Consider the following 22,231-nt stretch of genomic DNA (forward strand, 5'->3'; position numbering starts at 1 on the left):
TTTCACTAAGGATAATTTTGACCGATGTCCAGTGATCTACTCCTAGATCACTATTGTACTCCCTTGCCAAAAACAGTGTAGGGTATACAATGGATCTGGTACACATCATGGCATACTTTATAGAACCTATGGCTGAGGCATAGGGAATGACTTTCATTCTCTTTCTATCTTCTGCCGTGGTCGGGTTTTGAGTCTTACTCAACTTCACACCTTGTAACACAGTCAAGAAATCCTTCTTTGACTGTTCCATTCTGAACTACTTCAAAATCTTGTCAAGGTATGTACTCATTGAAAAACTTATCAATCATCTTGATCTATCTCTATAGATCTTGATGCTCAATATGTAAGCAGCTTCACCGAGGTCTTTCTTTGAAAAAACTCCTTTCAAATATTCCTTTATGCTTTGCAGAATAATTCTACATTATCTCCGATCAATAATATGTCTTTCACATATACTTATCAGAAATGCTGTAGTGCTTCCACTCACTTTCTTGTAAATACAGGCTTCACCGCAAGTCTGTATAAAACTATATGCTTTGATCAACTCATCAAAGCATATATTCCAACTCTGAGATGCTTGCACCAGTCCATAGATGGATCGCTGGAGTTTGCACATTTTGTTAGCACCTTTAGGATTGACAAAACCTTCTGGTTGTATCATATACAACTCTTCTTTAATAAATCCATTAAGGAATGCATTTTTGTTTATCCATTTGCCGGATTTCATAAAATGCGGCAATTGCTAACATGATTCGGACAGACTTAAGCATAGATACGAGTGAGAAATCTCATCGTAGTCAACATCTTGAACTTGTCAAAAACCTTTTTGCGACAATTCTAGCTTTGTAGATAGTAACACTACTATCAGTGTCCGTCTTCCTCTTGAAGATCCATTTAATCTCAATGGCTCGCCGATCATTGGGCAAGTCAATCAAAGTCCATACTTTGTTTTCATACATGGATCTCATCTCATATTTCATGGCTTCAAGCCATTTTGCGGAATCTGGGCTCATCATCGCTTCCTCATAGTTCGCAAGTTCGTCATGGTCTAGAACATGACTTCCAGAATAGGATTACCATACCACTCTGGTGTGGATCTCACTCTGGTTTACCTACGAGATTCGGTAGTAACTTGATGTGAAGTTACATGATCATCATCATTAGCTTCCTCACTAATTGGTATAGTAGTCACAAGAACAGATTTCTGTGATGAACTACTTTCCAATAAGGGAGAAGGTACAATTACCTTATCAATTTTTCTATTTTCCTCCCACTCACTTCTTTCGAGAGAAACTCCTTCTCTAGAAAGGATCCATTCCCAGCAACGAATAGCTTGCCTTCGGATCTGTGATAGAAGGTGTACCCAACATTTTTCTTTTTGGGTATCCTATGAAGACGCACTTCTCCGATTTGGGTTTGAGCTTATCAAGTTGAAACTTTTTCACATAAGCATTGCAACCTCAAACTTTTAAGAAACGACAGCTTAGGTTTCTTGCCAAACCATAGTTCATACGGTGTCTTTTCAACGGATTTAGATGGTGCCCTATTTAACGTGAATGCAGCTGTCTCTAATGCATAACCCCAAAACGATAGTGGTAGATTGGTAAGAGACATCATAGATCGCACCATATCCAATAAAGTACGGTTATGACGTTCGGACACACCATTACATTGTGGTGTTCCAGGTGGCATGAGTAGTGAAACTATTTCACATTGTTTTTAACTGAAGGCCAAACTCGTAACACAAATACTCTTCTCTATGATCAGATCGTAGAAACTTTATTTTCTTGTTACGATGATTTTTCACTTCACTCTGAAATTCTTTGAACTTTTCAAATGTTTTAGACTTATGTTTCATCAAGTAGATATACTCATATCTGCTCAAATCATCTGTGAAGATCAGAAAAATAATGATACCTGTCGCGAGCCTCAATATTCATCGGACCACATACATCAGTATGTATGATTTCCAACAAATCTGTTGCTCGCTCCATTGTTCCGAAGAACAGAGTCTTAGTCATCTTGCCCGTGAGGCATGGTTTGCAAGCATCAACTGATTCATAATCAAGTGATTCCAAAAGCCCATCAGCATGGAGTTTCTTCATGCGCTTTACACCAATATGACCTAAACGGCAGTGCCACAAATAAGTTGCACTATCATTATTAACTTTGCATCTTTTGGTTTCAATATTATGATTATGTGTATCACTACAATCGAGATCCAACGAACTATTTTCATTGGGTGTGTAACCATATAAGGTTTTATTCATGTAAACAGAACAACAATTTATTCTCTTACTTAAATGAATAACCGTATTACGATAAACATGATCAAATCATATTCATGCTCAACGCAAACACCAAATAACACTTATTTAGGTTCAACACTAATCCCGAAATTATAGGGAGTGTGCGATGATGATCATATGAATCTTGGAACCACTTCCAACACACATCGTCACTTCACCCTTAACTAGTCTCTGTTTATTGTGCAACTCCCGTTTCGAGTTACTAATCTTAGCAACTGAACTAGTATCAAATACTGAGGGGTTGCTATAAACACTAGTAAAGTACACATCAATAACATGTATATCAAATATACTTATGTTCACTTTGCCATCCTTCTTATCCGCCAATCACTTGGGGTAGTTCCGCTTCCAGTGACCAGTCCATTTGCAGTAGAAGCACTTAGTCTCAGGCTTAGGACCAAACTTGGGCTTCTTCACTTGAGCAGCAACTCGCTTGTCATTCTTCTTAAAGTTCCCTTTCTTCCCTTTGCCCTTTTCTTGAAACTAGTGGTCTTGTCAACCATCAACACTTGATGTTTTTCTTGATTTCTACCTTCATCGATTTCATCATCATGAAAAGCTTGGGAGTCGTTTTCGTCATCCCTTGCATACTATAGTTCATCACGAAGTTCTACTAACTTGGTGATGGTGACTAGAGAATTCTGTCAATCACTATTTTATCTGGAAGATTAACTCCCACTTGATTCAAGTGATTGTAGTACCCAGACAATCTGAGCACATGCTCACTAGTTGAGCGATTCTCCTCCATCTTTTAGCTATAGAACTTGTTGGAGACTTCATATCTCTAAACTCGGGTATTTGCTTGAAATATTAACTTCAACTCCTGGAACATCTCATATGGTCCATGACGTTCAAAACATCTTTGAAGTCCCGATTCAAAGCTGTTAAGCATGGTGCACTAAACTATCAAGTAGTCATCATATTGAGCTAGCCAAACGTTCATAACGTCTGCATCTGCTCCTGCAATAGGTCTGTCACCTAGAGGTGCATCAAGGACATAATTCTTCTGTGCAGCAATGAGGATAAACCTCAGATCACGGATCCAATCCGCATCATTGCTACTAACGTCTTTCAACACAATTTTCTCTAGGAACATATCAAAATAAACACAGGGAAGCAACAACGCGAGCTATTGATCTACAACATGATTAGCAAAATACTACCAGGACTAAGTTCATGATAAATTTAAGTTCAATTAATCATATTACTTAAGAACTCCCACTTAGATAGACATCCCTCTAATCCTCTAAGTGATCACGTGATCCAAATCAACTAAACCATGTCCGATCATCACGTGAGATGGAGCAGTTTCATTGGTGAACATCACTATGTTGATCATATCTACTATATGATTCACGCTCGACCTTTCGGTCTCCGTGTTCCGAGGCCATATCTGTATATGCTTGGCTCGTCAAGTATAACCTGAGTATTCCGCGTGTGCAACTGTTTTGCACCCGTTGTATTTGAACGTAGAGCCTATCACACCCGATCATCACGTGGTGTCTCAGCACGAAGAACTTTCGCAACGGTGAATACTCAGGGAGAACACTTCTTGATAATTAGTGAGAGATCATCTTAAAATGCTACCGTCAAACAAAGCAAGATAAGATGCATAAAAGATAAACATCACATGCAATCAATATAAGTGATATGATATGGCCATCATCATCCTGTGCTTGTGATCTCCATCTTCGAAACACCATCGTGATCACCATCGTCACTGGCGCGACACCTTGATCACCATCGTAGCATCGTTGTCGTCTCGCCAATCTTATGCTTCCACGACTATCGCTACCGTTTAGTGATAAAGTAAAGCATTATAGCGCAATTGCATTGCATACAATAAAGCGACAACCATATGGCTCCTGCCAGTTGCCGATAACTTGGTTACAAAACATGATCATCTCATAGAATAAAATTTAGCATCATGTCTTGACCATATCACATCACAACATGCCCTGCAAAAACAAGTTAGACGTCCTCTACTTTGTTGTTGCAAGTTTTACGTGGCTGCTACGGGCTTAAGCAAGAACCAATCTCACCTACGCATCAAAACCACAACGATAGTTTGTCAAGTTGGTGCTGTTTTAACCTTCGCAAGGACCGGGCGTAGGCACACTCGGTTCAACTAAAGTTGGAGAAACTGTCACCCGCTAGCCACCTTTGTGCAAAGCATGTCGGGAGAACCGGTCTCGCATAAGCGTACGCCTAATGTCGGTCCAGGCCGCTTCGTCCAACAATACCGCCGAACCAAAGTATGACATGCTGGTAAGCAGTATGACTTATATCGCCCACAACTCACTTGTGTTCTACTCGTGCATATAATATCAACACATAAAACCTAGGCTCTGATACCACTGTTGGGGAACGTAGTAATTTCAAAAAAATTCCTACGCACACGCAAGATCATGGTGATGCATAGCAACGAGAGGGGAGAGTGTGATCTACGTACCCTTGTAGACCGACAGCGGAAGCGTTAGCACAACACAGTTGATGTAGTCGTACGTCTTCACGGCCCGACCGATCAAGCACCGAAACTACGGCACCTCTGAGTTCTAGCACACGTTCAGCTCGATGACGATCCCCGGACTCCGATCCAGCAAAGTGTCGGGGAAGAGTTCCGTCAGCACGACGGCGTGGTGACGATCTTGATGTACTACCATCGCAGGGCTTCGCCTAAGCACCGCTACAATCTTATCGAGGATTATGGTGGAAGGGGGCACCACACACGGCTAAGAATATGATCACGTGGATCAACTTGTGTCTATGGGGTGCCCCCCTGCCCCCGTATATAAAGGATCAAGGGGAGGAGGTCGGCCGGCCCCTATGGCGCGCCAAGGAGGAGTCCTCCTCCTAGTAGGAGTAGGACTCCTACTAGGAGGGGGAAATAAGTGGGGAGGGAGAAGGAAAGGGGGGCGCCGCCCCCCCTCTCCTGGTCCAATTCGGACCAGCGGGGGAGGAGGCGCGCGGCCCACACTGGCTGCCCCTCTCTCTCTCTCCACTAAGGCCCATATGGCCCATTACTTCTCCCGGGGGGGTCCGGTAACCCTCCGGCTCTCCGGTTTTCTCCGAAATCACCCGGAACACTTCCGGTGTCCGAATATAGCCGTCCAATATATCAATCTTTATGTCTCGACCATTTCGAGACTCCTCGTCATGTCCGCGATCACATCCGGGACTCCGAACTTACTTCGGTACATCAAAACTCATAAACTCATAATATAACTATCATCAAAACCTTAAGCGTGCGGACCCTACGGGTTCGAGAACAATGTAGACATGACCGAGACACGTCTCCGGTCAATAACCAATAGCGGAACCTGGATGCTCATATTGGCTCCTACATATTCTACGAAGATCTTTTATCGGTCAGACCGCATAACAACATACGTTGTTCCCTTTGTCATCGGTATGTTACTTGCCCGAGATTCGATCGTCGGTATCTCAATACCTAGTTCAATCTCGTTACTGGCAAGTCTCTTTACTCGTTTCATAATACATCATCTCGCAACTAACTTATTAGTTGCAATGCTTGCAAGGCTTATGTGATGTGCATTACCGAGAGGGCCCAGAGATACCTCTCCGACAATCGGAGTGACAAATCCTAATCTCGAAATACGCCAACCCAACATTTACCTTCGGAGACACCTGTAGAGCTCCTTTATAATCACCCAGTTACGTTGTGACGTTTGGTAGCACACAAAGTGTTCCTCCGGCAAACGGGGGTTGCATAATCTCATAGTCACAGGAACATGTACAAGTCATGAAGAAAGCAATAGCAACACACTAAACGATCGTGTGCTAAGCTAATGGAATGGGTCATGTCAATCACATCATTCTTCTAATGTTGTGATCCCGTTAATCAAATAGCAACTCTTTTGTTCATGGTTAGGAAACATAACCATCTTCGATTAACGAGCTAGTCAAGTAGAGGCATACTAGTGACACTCTGTTTGTCTATGTATTCACACATGTATTATATTTCCGGTTAATACAATTCTAGCATGAATAATAAACATTTATCATGATATAAGGAAATAAACAATAACTTTATTATTGCCTCTAGGGCATATTTCCTTCAGCATCCTGATAAACGATGAAGATTATCCATGGTTACGGCGCAATAAGAAGATGACACAAGCGAAGAAAAAGTGAAGACTTTCTCCCGCAACTATTATGATGATACCATGCCAACTTTGTAACACACGAGTATGATACCATTGTCCGTTTTGTACATGCACTTGCTATGTGGGTGAAATTATAATACCATGCCAACTTTCAACTTTTTCAGAGTTCATTTGAAATGCTTTAATGTCTTATGGTTCGGCCCTCGTAATACCATTAATCCCGGTTCGCTCCTTGTCAACTATGTTCTCACCAAGAACACTCAAGAGGGCAGCCACGTGGGCCATTGGTCCCGGTTCGTCTGGACCTTTTGGTCCCAGTTCCACGCACGAACTGGGACCAATGTGCCTCGCCCCTGGCCCATGACCATTAGTCCCGGTTTGTGCCACAAACCGGGACTAAAGGGTTGGTCCTTGTTGCGGTCAGAGTTTAGTCCCACCTCGCCAACCGAAGGGCGCTCACACCGGTTTATAAGCCCGTCCCTCTCTGCCTTGTTGAGCTCCTCACAAAGTGAAAATAGATGTCCTTATACAGGGAATTTGACCTAAATTCAGAGTGAATTTCTCTGAAATTCATAGAAATTTAGGTTGAATTTAGGTTGAATTCTCTCTATAGGCGCGTCTATGCTCATTTTTTTAGTAAAGTTAATCACAAACTTGTGATTCACATAAATTTAAAAGAATTAAAATTTTAACTATTCAAATTTGAAAACTAATGGCACTAACAGAAAGTTTGTAATTTTTCTAAAACTAATGGCACTAACAGAAAGTTTATAGTTTTGCTGACTTAAAAGCAAAAAGAATTAAAAAATAAAGCAAAAAACAAAAGAAAATAAATAATACAAAAAACAATACAAAAAAACTGGAAAAAAAACTATTTTTATAGTAAAGTTAATCACAAACTTGTGATTCGCACAAATTTCAAAGAATTCAAATTTTAACTTTTCAAATTTGAAAACTAATGGCACTAACAGAAAGTTTATAATTTTTCTAACCTAAAAGAAAAAAGAATTAGAAATTAAAGCAAAAAAAAGGAAATAAATAATGCAAAAAACAAAACAAAAAAACTGGAAATAAAAAAAACTGCCACCTATAGGACCACCACGGCCTAAATACGACTAGAAACTCAACCTGGGCCAGGATTCAGACCCGCAGAAGGCCCAATAGGCCCACAGACAGCATAGTGTGAGATTAGGCCCGCAAGTCTGCATTTGAGAGGAGCTCGAGAGGGCAGCCGCAGTGGGGCTTATAAACCACTCCGAGCCCCTCTCAACTAGCGAGGTGGGACTAAACTTTTGGTAGCGGGCAGCGCAAGGCCTTTGGTCCCGGTTGGTGGCACCAACCGAGACTAAAGGGGTGCATTGGTACCAGTTGGTGCCACCAATCGGGACCGATGCCCACCTTTAGTCCCGGTTGGTGCCACCAACCGGGACCAAAGGCCTCTGTTTCCCGCCCTTTGGGCTGCCGAAAACTGACCTTTGGTCCCGGTTGGTAGCACCAATCGGTACTAAAGGGGGCCATTGGTCCTGGTTGGTGGCACCGACCGGTACCAATGGCTTTGCTATATAAGCAAACACTTAGCATTTTTCATTTTCATCTCTGCAGTTGCCCGCCACCGACGCCGCTAGGCTGCCTGATTCAGCTCACCCCGCCGACGCCGCCCGCGCCCCGCGCCGTCACCACTCCGCGCCGCCCCGACGCCGTCGCCGCGCGCCACCCCGCGTCGTTGCGGTCACCTCCCCGCGCAGCCCCGACGCCATCTCCGCCCCGCGTCGCCCCGACACCATCGCCGCCCCGCGGGGCCCCGACGCCATCGCCGCCCCACGCCACCGCTGCCCCGACCTCGACGCTTCGATGCCACCGCAGCCCCATGTCGCCCCGACGCCGTCCCCTGCCCCGCGCGCCAGCGCCTCTGCCTTAGGCCGGCCCCGACCACGCCGTCGCCGATGCCGCCCATAGTGAGCCCCCGCGCCCTGCCCTGCCCCCTGCCGCCACCGCTGCCGTATGATGTTTTTTTCAATGGATGTAATGCTTTTTTTCATATATTTTCATGTATATATGTTGATGTATGGATATATATATGATTTTTTTTGCATATATGTTGATGTAATATTTTTTGCATATATGTTGATGTATGGATATATGCTTTGTATGTATGTATGTATTTTTTCAATTGTAATGATGTTTTAAAAATACATATATGCAAAAGTTAGATTTTTAGAAAAGTTTTATCTATATATGTTCTCTCATTTAGTAAGTATTAGGTTAGTTTCATTTTTAGAGAAGTTTTATATATTTAGGAAGAAGGAATAGAAGGAAGAAGGAAGAAGAAAAAGTTTTATATATATGCAAAAGTTACATTTTTAGAAAAGTTTTATATATCTAGCTAGGAAAGGAAGAAGAAGAAAAAGAATGAGAGGAAAAAAGAAAATAAGAAGAGGAAGAAAAGAGAAGAAGAGGAGAGGAAGAAGAGGAGAAATAAATAAGAAGAAACAAAAAGAAGAAAAAGAAGACGAGAAGAAGAAAGGAATAGAGGAGAAGAAGAGAAAATACTATTTTCTCTTCTTCTCCTCTATTCCTTTCTTCTTCCCCTCTTTTTTTTCTTCTTATTTTTTATCGGGTATGTCGTTGCCAATATGCCCCGTGTCCCGATAACTTCAACACGAGGGGGGGGTCGACCTACCCCCTCCCCGATAACATTATTTTCCCATGTATGTATGTCGTCGTTGTCGATATAACCCCCTCCCGGATAACTTCGACAGTGATAACTTATAACACGGGAGCACCCCCGGCCCTCTCGCTCGACCAAAACTCTCGAGGACACCCAAACCCTAGAAAAATACGATGTCGGTCTCCTACCCCCTGCTGCCGCGCCCCTACCCTTGAAGCGTTGCCGAGGCCACCCCAAACCCGGAACTGTCATGTTTGGCTAATAATTGCCATGTTGTAATATTTGCAGAAACAATGGAGTTCGGACGAGACGAGGAACAAGAAGAGGTGTTGGGGGACATAATCTTAGCCGGAGGTGATGTCTTGTCGTATCTTAACGACAATGATGGTCTGGAAGAACAGGGTGAAGAAGCAGGCTACGGTGATCGAAGAATGGAGGAGGAAAGACATGATTATGATGACTCCGGTGACCCAATGCTGGTGCAAGAAGGAGCCCGTGGTGACGGCTCCGGTGACCGAACAGAGTCCGGCCAGGTAAATATATTAGTTAAGCCTGTGCTGACGAGCTATTGATGCATTCATTGTTTTGGTATGTACACATATTAATTAACTCTCGTCTTTCTTCTTTTTTCTAGCCCTCCGGATCGAGCACAACTTCGGTAAAGAGACGAGACCCGAAGAAAAAGTTGCGCTCGGATGAAAGGTTTGAGATCACAACAATCGCGCGCGACGGCCAACCGATTGAACCCACCCGGACAAAGGAAGCATTTGCTTCTCAGTGTGGGGTTCTTGTTAGGGACAAGATCCCGATCAGCATTCACCAATGGTATAAGCCTAAGAACGAAGATCCTGAGGTGTCTTATGTCATTGATATGCAAGAGAGGTCGATCACTTCTCTCGGTATGCATGACGAACTTCTGTACTTAATGGTTTCCTTTATTTTCTTACTAGCTAGCGTGTCGAGGGCCTCTCTATGTATAGCATGTAGCATCGACCAAGCACGGACATAAGAGAGGACACTTCTCTCTATTAATTAGCTAGCTAACACAATATATGAAACACCTAAATTAACCCTCCCAAAACCCCCAACTCCCCCCCCTTCAAAAAAAACAAAAACCCCAACCCCTGAAATGCTGACGCGTGGATGCTTATTGGTCCTGGTTGATGCCACCAACCGGGACCAAAGGCCCTCCTGCCTGGGCTCGACGCACCGGCCACGTGGAGACCCATCTGTCCCGATTTGTGTAAGAACCGGAACTAAAGGGCTAGGGCATTAGTAACGACCCTTTAGTCCTAGTTCAAAAACCGGGACAAAAGGTCCTTACCAACCGGGACAGATGACCCTTTTTCTACTAGTGACGAAGCGCACGTCACCGTCGGCGAGGCTCCCGCGCCAGCCTATGAGGAGCTCCCGCCAATCCGCGGCGTGGATGAGTTGGAACAATGCCCACTCATGTGGCCGCTTCGCAGGGTCCATCATCTTCCCCCGCAGCTCAACCACCCGGTGCGGCAGCCCTGGCAGGGAGACGGCGGCGGTTGAGTCGTCGGAGCACGCCTCGAACGGGTTGCTAATGAGCATGGCCTCAATGCAGGAACGTGCAAACATGCTGGTGGCGAGGAACGTGATACGCAGGATGCCATGCTCCGCGACGTTGTCCACGGACCAATGGAAGATACCGTTGGAGACGATGGCGTCGATCTCGGTGTGGTGGTCGTCCAGGAAGCGGTGGAAGTGCTTGCCAGGCCTCTCTGCTATCAACGCCATCATGACGCCAGACATCATACTCCTTCTGTGCGAGTCCATCTCCAATACGCGCCCATCGTCGAACCTCCGTGGCGCCATATGCCGCCGGGATCCGCCGTCGGCCTTGCGGTAGATGTAACACCGCTCCTCCTCTTGTCCCCTCCAGCTAGCACGTGCTTCAAAATGATGTCCCCAGGAGGGACAACGGCATCGAAGGTGCCATCATCGTCCGATACGGTAGTCCCAGATCTAGGGTTTTCCCCGAAGCATCACGAGTGGGGTGCCATGACCTACAACAACGATGCCTCAAGAAGGAAACGACGTCATAGACGCCGCCATCGTCCGCCATGAGCGTAGTCGGCGCGATTTTCACCGGAAGAAAAAACATGTGCAAAGATGGTAACTCCGAGTACAGCAGCACATATGGGAGATATGGCCCCATGTAATTTTTAGTACCAGGGATTAGTTTGACTTGTCGACGATCCAAGGATACCTTGTCCCAAAGTGAAGAAGATCAAGTTACAGTGCGGATGAATCATAATCCACTCGAAATTCGGATTCATGTACTAAACAAGATTCCATCTGAACATAAGCTAGTAATCGAACTACAACACCGTAACTACAACACCGTCTTCATCTCTCTTAAAATTTGTACTCCCTCTATCCCATAATATAAAAACGTTTTTGAAACTACACTAGTGTCAAAAATATTCTTATATTATGGGACAAAGTGAGTATAATGCAAGCAGCCCTGTGATTGCTGGATAAAACCTTTACTAAGACCGAGGAAGTGTGTCCACGTTTCCCCCTTAGTGTCCACCGCGGCTAGAAAACGGTGTGACCCGCGGTCAAACCTGTGAAAATGCATATACTAGCACTGGCGGAGCTATGTGTGTTAGTGCAGGGGCCATGGCCCCCCAGCTCCTTGATTTTTTGTGAAGAAATTATGTATTTGGGTGTCACAAATTGAGAGAAATATAGTTTATGAAGAAACCAGCCCTCCACACACGCCATGGCCCCCCAGTCCTTTGTAGCTAGCTCCGCCACTGTTACTAGCCATTAAGAAACACAGATGCTGACTGATAATTAGTGAGCATAACTTCTCCATTCCATCCATTCTCCTCAAGAACCCATGTTCCGGTTTGAGACGCATACACCTCTCTCTTTCTCGCGCGGAAACGCACGCACGCATGCACGCACTGCTGCCGAGCGAGACGGCGTGCCGCAGCCCCCCGGCCAGGCCAACAGAGCCAGCCAGAGGCAGAGATTCAGGGCCGCCACGGCAGGGTAGGAAAGCAGAAATGTATGTGGTGGAGTAAGGTACACGGTAGTCGGTACAGTGCAAAACGGGAAGCACGCTGAGGCCGGATCACACAATTATCCACCCGCCTTACGTCCGGAGCACCGGCGGGCGATCAACTCCTCCATGAGCTGCCCAACATCGTCGTACGACGACCCGCCTTTCTCCACCGCGGCCCTCGCCTTTGCGCGGAGCTCCTCAGCTCTCTTTCGTATCATGTCGCCGTTGCCCTCCTCCTTCATCACTTTCCTGATGGATTCGGCGATCACCTGGCCGGTGATGACCCGGTGGGTCTCCATCCATGTTGCGTAGTCCTCGGCACCAACACTGACGCCCACCCCGAGTACCTCCACGACGAGCTTCTCGTTGTGGAACTGGTCGGCGTACCGCGGCCACGTCACCATCGGCACGCCGGCGCTCACGGCCTCCAGCGTGGAGTTCCACCCGCAGTGCGTCATGAAACCACCAACGGCGGGGTGGTTCAAGATGAGCACCTGCGGCGCCCAGCCATGGACGACGTACCCACGGTGCGCAGTTGGGAACCCGTCTGGCATACATATATCCACTGATGCAGCAGCGGCACTGCCATTGGTGATGACCCACAGGAAATTTTTGCCCGAGAGGTCAAGGCCGCGGGCGAGCTCCCGCGTCTGCTCCGGCGAGAAGCTGGTCATTGTGCCGAAGGAGACGTACACCACCGAGCTGGCCGGCTTCTTGTCGAGCCAGCGCAGGCACCCGATGGCCTCCGGCGAGAGCGTGCCAGCAATGGCGCCTCTTGACGCCACGTCCTTCCCGCTGCCGCTTGCGAGCGCAACCGGGCCGACAAGCCAGGCTCGGCGGTGGAGTGTGGCGCGGTAGTGCTCGGCGTAGGCCGGCTCCAGCTCGTGGAAGCTGTTGAAGAGCTCGCCGTAGCTCCGCCGATCCGCGGCGTGGATGAGCTGGAACAATGCCCACTCATGTGACCGCTTCACAGGGTCCATCAGCTGCCCCCGCAGCTCAACCACCGGGTGCGGCAGCCCTGGCAGGGAGACGACGGCGGCTGGGTCGTCGGAGCACGCCTCGAACGGGTTGCTGCAGAGCATGGCTTCAGTGCAGGAACGGGCGAACATGCTGGTGCCGAGGAACGTGATGCGCGGGAAGCCATGCTCCGCTGCTTCGTCCACGGACCAGTGGAAGATGCCGTCAGAGACGACGGCGTCGATCTCGGCGTGGTGGTCGGACAGGAAGCGGCGGAAGGGCTCCCGGAGCAGCTCCGCCGTTTGAAGGAACCTGTCGTTGTAGTCCTTGGATGTCAGGCCAGTCCCGCTCTCGGCGCTGGGGGGAAGCCCAACGTCTGGGAAAGGAACAACGACGACATCCACCGACCCTAGGGAAGTGTTGGCACGGTCGACGATGGAGCGGATGGTCGAAGCTTGCAAGGGCGTGGTAAGAATGGTGCACCTAACGCCACGGGCGGCGAAGAGCGCGGCCATGTCGGCCATCGGGATGAGGTGGCCAGGGAGGAGGAACGGGAAGAAGAGCATGCGTAACGGGGGCTGCTCGTCACCCTTCGTTGGCGCCATGGATGCATCCATGCCCAGCCTGCCCCGGAAGTTCCGATCTTGTAGAGGTTTACAAGAGCTGGATGAGTAGTACGTTCGAACTAACAACTGGTGTGACAGTGATGACCGCATTTAATCTGTGCTGTAGACACCTCGATTACTATATGTAGGACATGTGAGGTAGCTAGGTTGGTCGGTCAGAATTTACACATGCAATTAAGAGGAGGTCGGTGGTTACTGTCATGCATTCAACTCAAATCAATCACGAGTTTGAGAGGTTTGGGTCCGAACCTACCGAGAGCTTGCATGCATAGTACTCACTCCGTCTCCAAGAAAAGGCTCAAAGATTTTATCTGTAGTCAAATGGTGCAAAGTTTGACTAAATTTCTATATAAGAAAACTAAACCAAATTTGTATCATTAGATGGGCAAAATACAATGTATTTTCATATTATATACTGGTTCATAGTTTTGTTTAGCTGTGCACATGCTTTGAGTACATACGTCTCCTCTACAAGAGTAAATTGCACAGAAGTACCACAATTAAGGCATTGGAAGCAGATTGGTACCAAGATTGGTAATTTTTACGTGTCAGTATCAACTTTGGGGCGAGACGTTGCAAAAGAGGCTAAAAATACTGTTTATACGTATTGACAAGGAAACTGACCAGTTGGGCCCGTCCGTCAGGTGCCACGTTGGCCGGTTGGCGCGTGCCCGCGCGCTGACTCGGACAAGGCTGAGTCGCACCGTTTAGTCGCGGCCCGAGCCTCCGTCTCCGTCTTCGTCGTGCCCGTCACCACCACCAACCGCCCGCGCCGCCGTGAGCTCGAGGTCCGCTCCTCCACGACCGCGGCCCCGCTCCGGCCCCACACGCTCACCTTCCCCACCCCGGCCCGCCCCGCCGCGCCCGCCTCGCGCTCCTCCATCCGCTTCAGCCGCGGCGCCAACTCCTCCTCCGCCTCCTTCATCGACGCCGCAGCCTCCTCCGCCTTCGCCGTCGCGGCTATCCTCATGCCCCACCTCCTCTCCCCTTCCGCCGCCGCCTCCTCCTCATCCCCTTCCCCCTCCCCGTCAGCCCCCGTGTCCTGCCCCGCCACCGTCTCGGCGCCCCGCGCTGGCGCCCCGGTGGCCGTGCAGCTGCCGTGCGGGATGGCCGTTGGCTCGCGCATCACGGTGATGGCCCGGCCAACGAGGAGGGACGGGGCGGCGTCACCCTCCTCAGCTTTCTTCCGTATCATGTCACCGTCGCCCTCCTCCTTCATCACTTTCCGGATGGATCCAGCGGTCACCTGGCAGGTGATAACCCACAGCTTCCGATCTTGTGGAGGCTTAGAAGAGCTGGATGAGTACTAGTACGTACGTTCGAACTAACAACTGGTGTGACAGCTCGATTATTGTACTCTAGATAGGAATAGGACATGTGATGTAGCTAGATTAGGCTGATCATAATGGTAGTATCATAACTAGTATCATGCATGGCAACTAGGCAATTTTGATGAGGTGTCATAGAATTAAATGAAGAAAAAGAGGGTTGAGTATCATATCATGATACCATATCATAGTAAATGTTATGCTACTATGCGTCATGCATGACAATATATAAAGTACTACATGATACTAATATATGATACTATGCATTAGCGAGGTAGTATCATAGACTAGTATCATATGCATGATACTAGTATATGCATGTGAGACAGGTGTTCTTCCAGCCATCAGAAAAACCAAGTATCATCTGAACGAGCTCTCTGATAAGAACTACCTAATATTGCACAGGAATTGTTCAATTTAAGACACTCTAGCCTTAGACTTACGGTTGAGATGGCATTTGAAGCTCTGAAGAAAAGATTTAAGATCCTGGATCTGAAACCATATCAGCCTTACCCCATCGGGTTAAGTTGCTTCTTGAATGTTGCATCCTTCATAACTGGATCCTATAATGGGTTGTGATGACCTCATGTGAGAGGAGATAGAGGTGACGCTTGATAATGTTGTTAGCTCAGGCCATAGTGTGAAGGCATTTGACAATGCAGTGGGAAGTAGAAGAGGATGAGGATGGACTTCTACCTAGTTAGCATCGATTAGCTTTCTCCTATTTTGCCATATGGCTCTTGAATTTGTACTGCAATTTGATAGTAGTCAGGATGAACTGTCATTCTTTCTTAGCTAAGAGTGAGATGATGTCTAAATCGTGTGTGGTAAGGTCACCACTAGTGAGAAGTGGTGATCACAACCTACGCTGTTCGCAAAGACACAATGTGTAGTTTGTCCGTCCAGTACAACGTACACAATCAAATATATATTGGGTCAATATTGATCCTTAATGCAGGCAACCAAACTATGTGTACATGATGGTTCTTTACTGGATATTCAAAATGATGCCCAGACTCATCTACACTCAATGAACAGTAAAATCAAAAAATATTAAAAAATATCCTCAAACTTTTGTGCAGGCAAGTTTCTTGTGTCCACTAGGTGGGTGCAAAATTTCATGGGCAAAAAAGACAAAATCGGCTATGAAGTGCCTCTTAAAACCTACCAGAAATTTATCTTTTTTGTCATGAGCTTCTTGAATGTCCAAACTCCATCAAATTTGGCACCGGCATCACGCACAACAAAGCAAATTTGGATTCTTTATTACTATTTTAAATTATTTTACTGTTTATGGATGTGAGCATCTAGACCAAGGTGCAGAAACACCGCGTCCGGTTTTGGTCCGTTTTATCTTAGCGAGGCTCAACTGAGATACACATGCAAAATGGCAAAAAAAGGTGTAGATTTTATGAAAAAGGGTTTCCCCCCGCTTTATATTATAAAGCAACGAACCAAACATCCAACGCAATAGTACAGAGTACAATCAAGTCATAAAGAAATGCTGGGGGCACAGCAAGACAAGCCCCAAACAAAGCTAAAAGAAGCTAATCTGGCTCGGGAGGTGGTGGTGGTGGTGGCGGTGGAGGAGCAAAAATCGACGCCGAAGAACGAAGACCAACAATGATGTTGTCGATGGCGTCCCGGTCTCGCTGCTTGCTAAGCGGTCTCTAGAGCTGTAAGAAGCCACACGTTTTATAGATAGCATCAGTCACACGGCATGGAATCACACGTTCTATGACTATTTTATTACGGATACACCAGAGGGACCACACTAGGGTGCCCAAAGCCACCCGCGGGGGGGGGGGGGGGGGGGGGGGGGGGGGGGGGGGGCTAGAACTGGGAGCCAAAGAACCTTCCCAAATAAGTCCGGGAGGTTGACGTGGCACCAGTTGCCACCAACCTCCTCCCGGAAGCAGCTCCATAAGAACTGCGCCGCAGGGCACCGGAAGAAGATGTGGTTGCAATCTTCCGGTACCAAACAAATGGGGCAGAGGCCATCCCCAGGGCCGTTACGTTTGCGGACCTCCGTACCTGAGGGGAGGCGGCCGTGGACCCATTGCCAGAGGAAAAATGTGTAGATAACTGAACATATCCTTAGGAAATAAGACAAACTCCATGAGCTCAAGGGTTAGATACGTCGCGGCAAGCCCATCGTTTTAATTTTTCTTATCTCCTTCGGTTGGCCCACTGACAAACAGGACCCACATTGAGAGTTAGTGGTGTGACCTGTTGCTGCCACATATGCATGCCTGACTAGCGAAATACGAAGATGGTGTGGCTAGATTTCAGACGACTAAGATTTAATCAAGTCTCAATAAGACAACATATAACATATAAACAGAAAAAAGAACAAGAAAAATAGCGCAGATCTTCACATAAGATCTTATGAATATAGTAAGTCTTAGTCCACTCAGATTTACCACGCCTGATACGGAAGCTGTTGCTGGCTCATGAGGGTTGGGTTGTAGACTGCCCGACCAGCTGCTACTCCAACATTGCACGTAGCTAGACCATGAACGGAATTTACTAGAAATATATGTGGTGGACGAAGGTACATGGGAGGCCAGACCACCATTATTGACCCGCCGTACGTCTAGAGCACCGGCGGGCGATCAACTCCTCCATGAGCTGCCCAACATCGTCTTACGACGACCCGCCTTTCTCCACCGCGGCCCTCGCCTTTTCGCCGAGCTCATCAGCTTTCCTCCGTATCGTGTCACCGTCGCCCTCCTCCTTCATCACTTTCCGGATGGATCCGGCGGTCACCTGGCAGGTGATAACCCACAGCTTCCGATCTTGTGGAGGCTTAGAAGAGCTGGATGAGTACTAGTACATACGTTCGAACTAACAACTGGTGTGACAGTGATGACCGCATTTAATCTGTGCTGCAGACAGCTCGATTATTGTACTAGATAGGAATAGGACATGTGAGGTAGCTAGATTAGTCGGTCAGAATTTACACATGCAATTAAGAGGACGTCAGTGCTTGCTGTCATGCATTCAACTCAAATCAATCACGAGTTTGAGAGGTTTGGGTCCCAACCTACCGACAGCTTTGCCGGCATGCATATACTCACTCCGTCTCCAAAACAAGGCTCAAAGATTTTACTCTCTGTACTCAAATGGTGCAGAGTTTGACTAAATCTGTATAAGAAAGCTAAACCAAATTAATTGGTATCATTAGATGGGCAAAATACAGTGTATTTTCATGTACTATATAATGCTTCATAGTTTTGTTTAGCTGTCCTCCAAGGATTGAACATGCTTGGAGGACGTACGTCTCCTATATATGATTCCTCGGTACAGCTCGGAATAAATCATGGTGCAGAGCTGATTCATCTTTCGATTCTACACAATATGCAAGAGTTTCATTGCTCTTGCGGCCTATGCATGGACCGATGCACACGGCCAACAAAATTTACAACGCCTTCTGCCACACGGCATTTAGACCACAGATTCAGCTTTACAATGTTTCCAAAGGAAGTATTACATTGATGCACCATTCATTCAGAAACACATGTTATCACCTCTGTTGCCCGGTCCTGTTTATTATCACCTCTGTTGCCCGGTCCTGTTTATGCCCTTCCGGGCGTAGACAACGGTAACATGGCCGGCAGACGCCGTCGCCCACTTCCAAGGCTCCGGCCAGTAGCCTAGACAGGTAACCACCACAAATAAGGTTTTTTTGTGAATTTGTTTCCTTTAGTAAATTTACCATTTTCTGATGTCTGCCAGTGAGGGTCCTTGGTGACCATTAAACGCCGGTTTCTGGATACATGGATAGAGCGGCCTGATTGAAGATTCTGAAATCCTCATTTGTGAAAGATAAAACAGGGGCAGAAAAAGAGAACCATGTGTTGGGCAAGGATGAAAATAGCAAACATTTAAAGAAATTAAGGTGCAATGGAGAACACCCGTCATGGAAATGTATTTTGGCTACAAACTTCTGTATACCAATAAGTCAACTGATATTTATGGGAGAAACAAACATTTGACAGGTTGATACAATTGGCGATACATGACAAACCTAGCAACACAGATACATTTGGCTGCCCTACTAGTTTGTACGATAATAGAGACTAAACTTCAAGACATGTATTTAGTAGTATCAATCACTATGGAAAAGTGTGTATGAAGGGTAACTTCTCAGCTCAGTTATTACAACCCTGCTGAAATTTAAAGTGTGTATGAAGGGTAACTTCTCAGCTCATTTATTACAACCCTGCTGAAATTTGAACTTTTCCTTACATGGATTATATTCAAATTGTAGAAGAGCTTCCTGATATAGCTTGAAGCAATCTTGGCACTGGGGGCATATCAAGCTCTACTAGACCCTCGAGAACCTGAACCACATCGCCCATTGTCGGACGATCAAAGTCATGATCTTGAATGCACCAACATGCAGCTTTGCAAGCTCTTTCAACCTCCTCCATGTTGATGTCACCATGTAATTGTTGATCGACCAAAGTCCTCACATCTCCCTCAAGAAGCTTAAGTGCAGCTTGCACAGGAAAATAAACATCATGATCACTATTGCCTGTTCATTCTTGAGGTAATGAGTTCCTCCTTCCAGACATGATTTCTAGCAGTACCATTCCATAGCTGTAAACATCAACTTTTTGTGTAATAGCCACCCCACTAATCCATTCAGGTGCAAGGTATCCTATGGTTCCTCTCATTGTTGTCAGAACTCGACTAAAGTTCCTTCCCATAAGTTTTGCCATCCCAAAATCTGCAATTTTAGGAACAAGCGCCGCATCGAGAAGTATGTTTTCTGGCTTAATATCGCAATGTATTATGCAGTCATAACAACTCTCATGCAAGTAGGACAATCCTTTAGCAACACCGATGGCAATTCGGAACCTTGTACTCCAATCTAGCATAGATTCATTGCCTTGGAATATATGGACATCAAGAGAACGATTAGCCATGTGTTCATAAACAAGCATCCTTCTATCACCTTCACAGCAAAAACCAATCAGTTTGACTAAGTTGACATGTGGATCATTCCAATTGTGCTGACCTCAGCCCTGAACTGTTTCTCTCCTTGGCGTGCACCGACAAGCATCTTCACTGCTATGGTAGTCGAGTCACGCAGAATCCCCTTAAATACAGAGCCAAAACCACCTACACCTAGCTTCTCTAAGAAATTTTTAGTTGCATGCTGCAAATCAACATACTTAAATGCTATAACTCCACATCCACCTTCAGCGTTGCTCGGGGGATGAGAACACCACTTCCTTTTCCCCTTCCAAATCATCAATATCATCACCAACAAACCGAAAGCACCAACAGTGAGACCGATGATCATTCTTTTATTTCCTTTTGTGTTGTTTCCCCAACTTTGCACCTCTCCAGCAGCAAGACGAAGGAAAAGAATCTCTCCATCACCATTGACTGTGCCATTATTGTACTGCTTTGCATTAATTAGTTGGCCATGCCAGATAGAACAGCCACTCTTGCCATAGGAATAGGCAGTGCATGAGCAATTTCTTAGACAAACCTGCATGCACTCTTGTCCACTCTCAATTGTTTCCATGCTATGTGCATAATATGGTAATCTAACACTATGTATGGGAAAGAACTGGTCAGTTATTCCTGTTGTGTTACTTTTGTTGCTGTTGCAATGTTCTAGTGGATTATTTCTCATGCATCCACCTCTTCTATCGTCCAGCGCCCAGTCCTCCGGTGACTTCACGGAGAACCCATTCATGCAGTTACATAATGGAAGTGTGTTGTCGTTGCAGACCGTGAAAGGCCCACAAACGGCGAAAACATCGCATGGAGCCCTGGGTTGGACATATATGGTTTCCCAATCTTGCAAGCTTTCAAGCCAAAGAAGTTGCTTGGTAAGACCAGAGACGTCAAGGAAGCAGATGGTGATCATTGTTGGATCCGTCGGGGCGTAAGTGAATTACTCCTCATCATCATTGTCGATGAAATTGGTGTGGAGAAAGTTACTGCCTGACATCTCCGGCACCAAATTGAAGTACCACCCCATCCATTTCCCGGTAGAGAAGTACGCCATGGATGAATTACAATGTTTCACAAAGTATTGCGGATCACCAGTGGGGTCTAGCTCCATGCAGTATAGGCCGGGAGCTGGATCAATCAGATTCTTCTTCGAAACAAGACTGTATTTTTGGCCAGTAACCTTGTTCCGGCCAATCCTTCCGCCGGGGAGGAAAACATTTGTTGGGTGATCAAAACTCTGCCACCACACGATGGATGGGTTCGAGGCGTCTCTTATGACAAGGTTGCCATTGTCTGAGAGCGCCACCATGATGGTAGTATTTTTGTTAGTTGTTCTTCTACCTTTGGCTGCTATTATTTGACTGGACCAGATTACGGATTTAGCCGCATGACTTAAGATGACAAGATTGCCATCCCTTGAGATTCTAAGCTTGGACAGTCTAAACTTGGGGTCAGTGATTGGTCTTTCTCTGTTCGCAATCGACACAGGAGTGAACTTTGGGATCTTGTTGAACCATATACCTACATACCAGTTGGGCAAGGTGGTGTTGCCTGAGGAAGACTTACTGCTGCCTGATGTGAAGAAGCCCAACGCGAACTTGCCATTCTCTGAGATGAGCCTGTTGCCACCGCTGAGCTCTTGGCCTTCTGTCAAGATGCTGCTGCCATTTGCTGCAGAAGAGCACGCCGCCGGAGGAACAGATATGGCAAGCACGAAGACAATGAAAAAACGAAGCATGGTGGGTTGAAAATTGTTTTGTTGAATCTTTCTGATATCTGGAGATTAAGATATGAATATATGTTATATATATAGGATGTAGTAACCATCGTGGTAAATATGGTAGTGGAGAAGATTCCATCGCTTCAACAAGTTTTGACGGACGCTTTAACTCTGCCCGTCAAGTTCAGCATTGCTATAAAAAGTACATAAAGTGAATTCTCAACTGGATGCGACCGGAAATTTTGGAAAATTTCTAGACATAATTTATATTTCAAATGCATGTTGTGTGGACACTAAAACCTTTTATTAAAAAGTTGTGTATTTGTTTGCACAGATAATGGTGAGATGTTAATAAAAGGGAAGTATATTTTTTTGGTATAAGACACACATAAAGTTATAAACACATATTTCTGCAAAAAATAAATTGATATTCTACACAATATTCTAGAATCTAGACCTATACTTTTTAGGAAGCT

At 46.2% G+C, this 22,231-nt stretch overlaps 1 protein-coding gene and 1 pseudogene across 1 annotated transcript; both read right to left on the bottom strand.

The window, feature by feature from the left end:
• Positions 1-11,923: 11,923 nt before the first annotated feature.
• On the bottom strand, positions 11,924-13,819 carry LOC125535060 (scopoletin glucosyltransferase-like). Its single transcript, XM_048698116.1, has one exon. It carries the CDS (start codon positions 13,719-13,721, stop codon positions 12,225-12,227), a length of 1,497 nt encoding a protein of 498 aa, XP_048554073.1. The 5' UTR covers positions 13,722-13,819; the 3' UTR covers positions 11,924-12,224.
• Positions 13,820-19,226: 5,407 nt separating this feature from the next.
• Positions 19,227-21,773, bottom strand: LOC125534733 (annotated as a pseudogene).
• Between the last annotated feature and the right edge of the window lie 458 nt (positions 21,774-22,231).

The sequence above is a fragment of the Triticum urartu genome, chromosome 2 (assembly GCF_003073215.2).
Source record: "Triticum urartu cultivar G1812 chromosome 2, Tu2.1, whole genome shotgun sequence".
Taxonomy (NCBI): domain Eukaryota; kingdom Viridiplantae; phylum Streptophyta; class Magnoliopsida; order Poales; family Poaceae; genus Triticum; species Triticum urartu.

What these genes read in the sequence shown, in the direction of transcription:
- LOC125535060 (XM_048698116.1), bottom strand. Translation starts at nt 13,721, where the DNA reads ATGGATGCATCCATGGCGCCAACGAAGGGTGACGAGCAGCCCCCGTTA.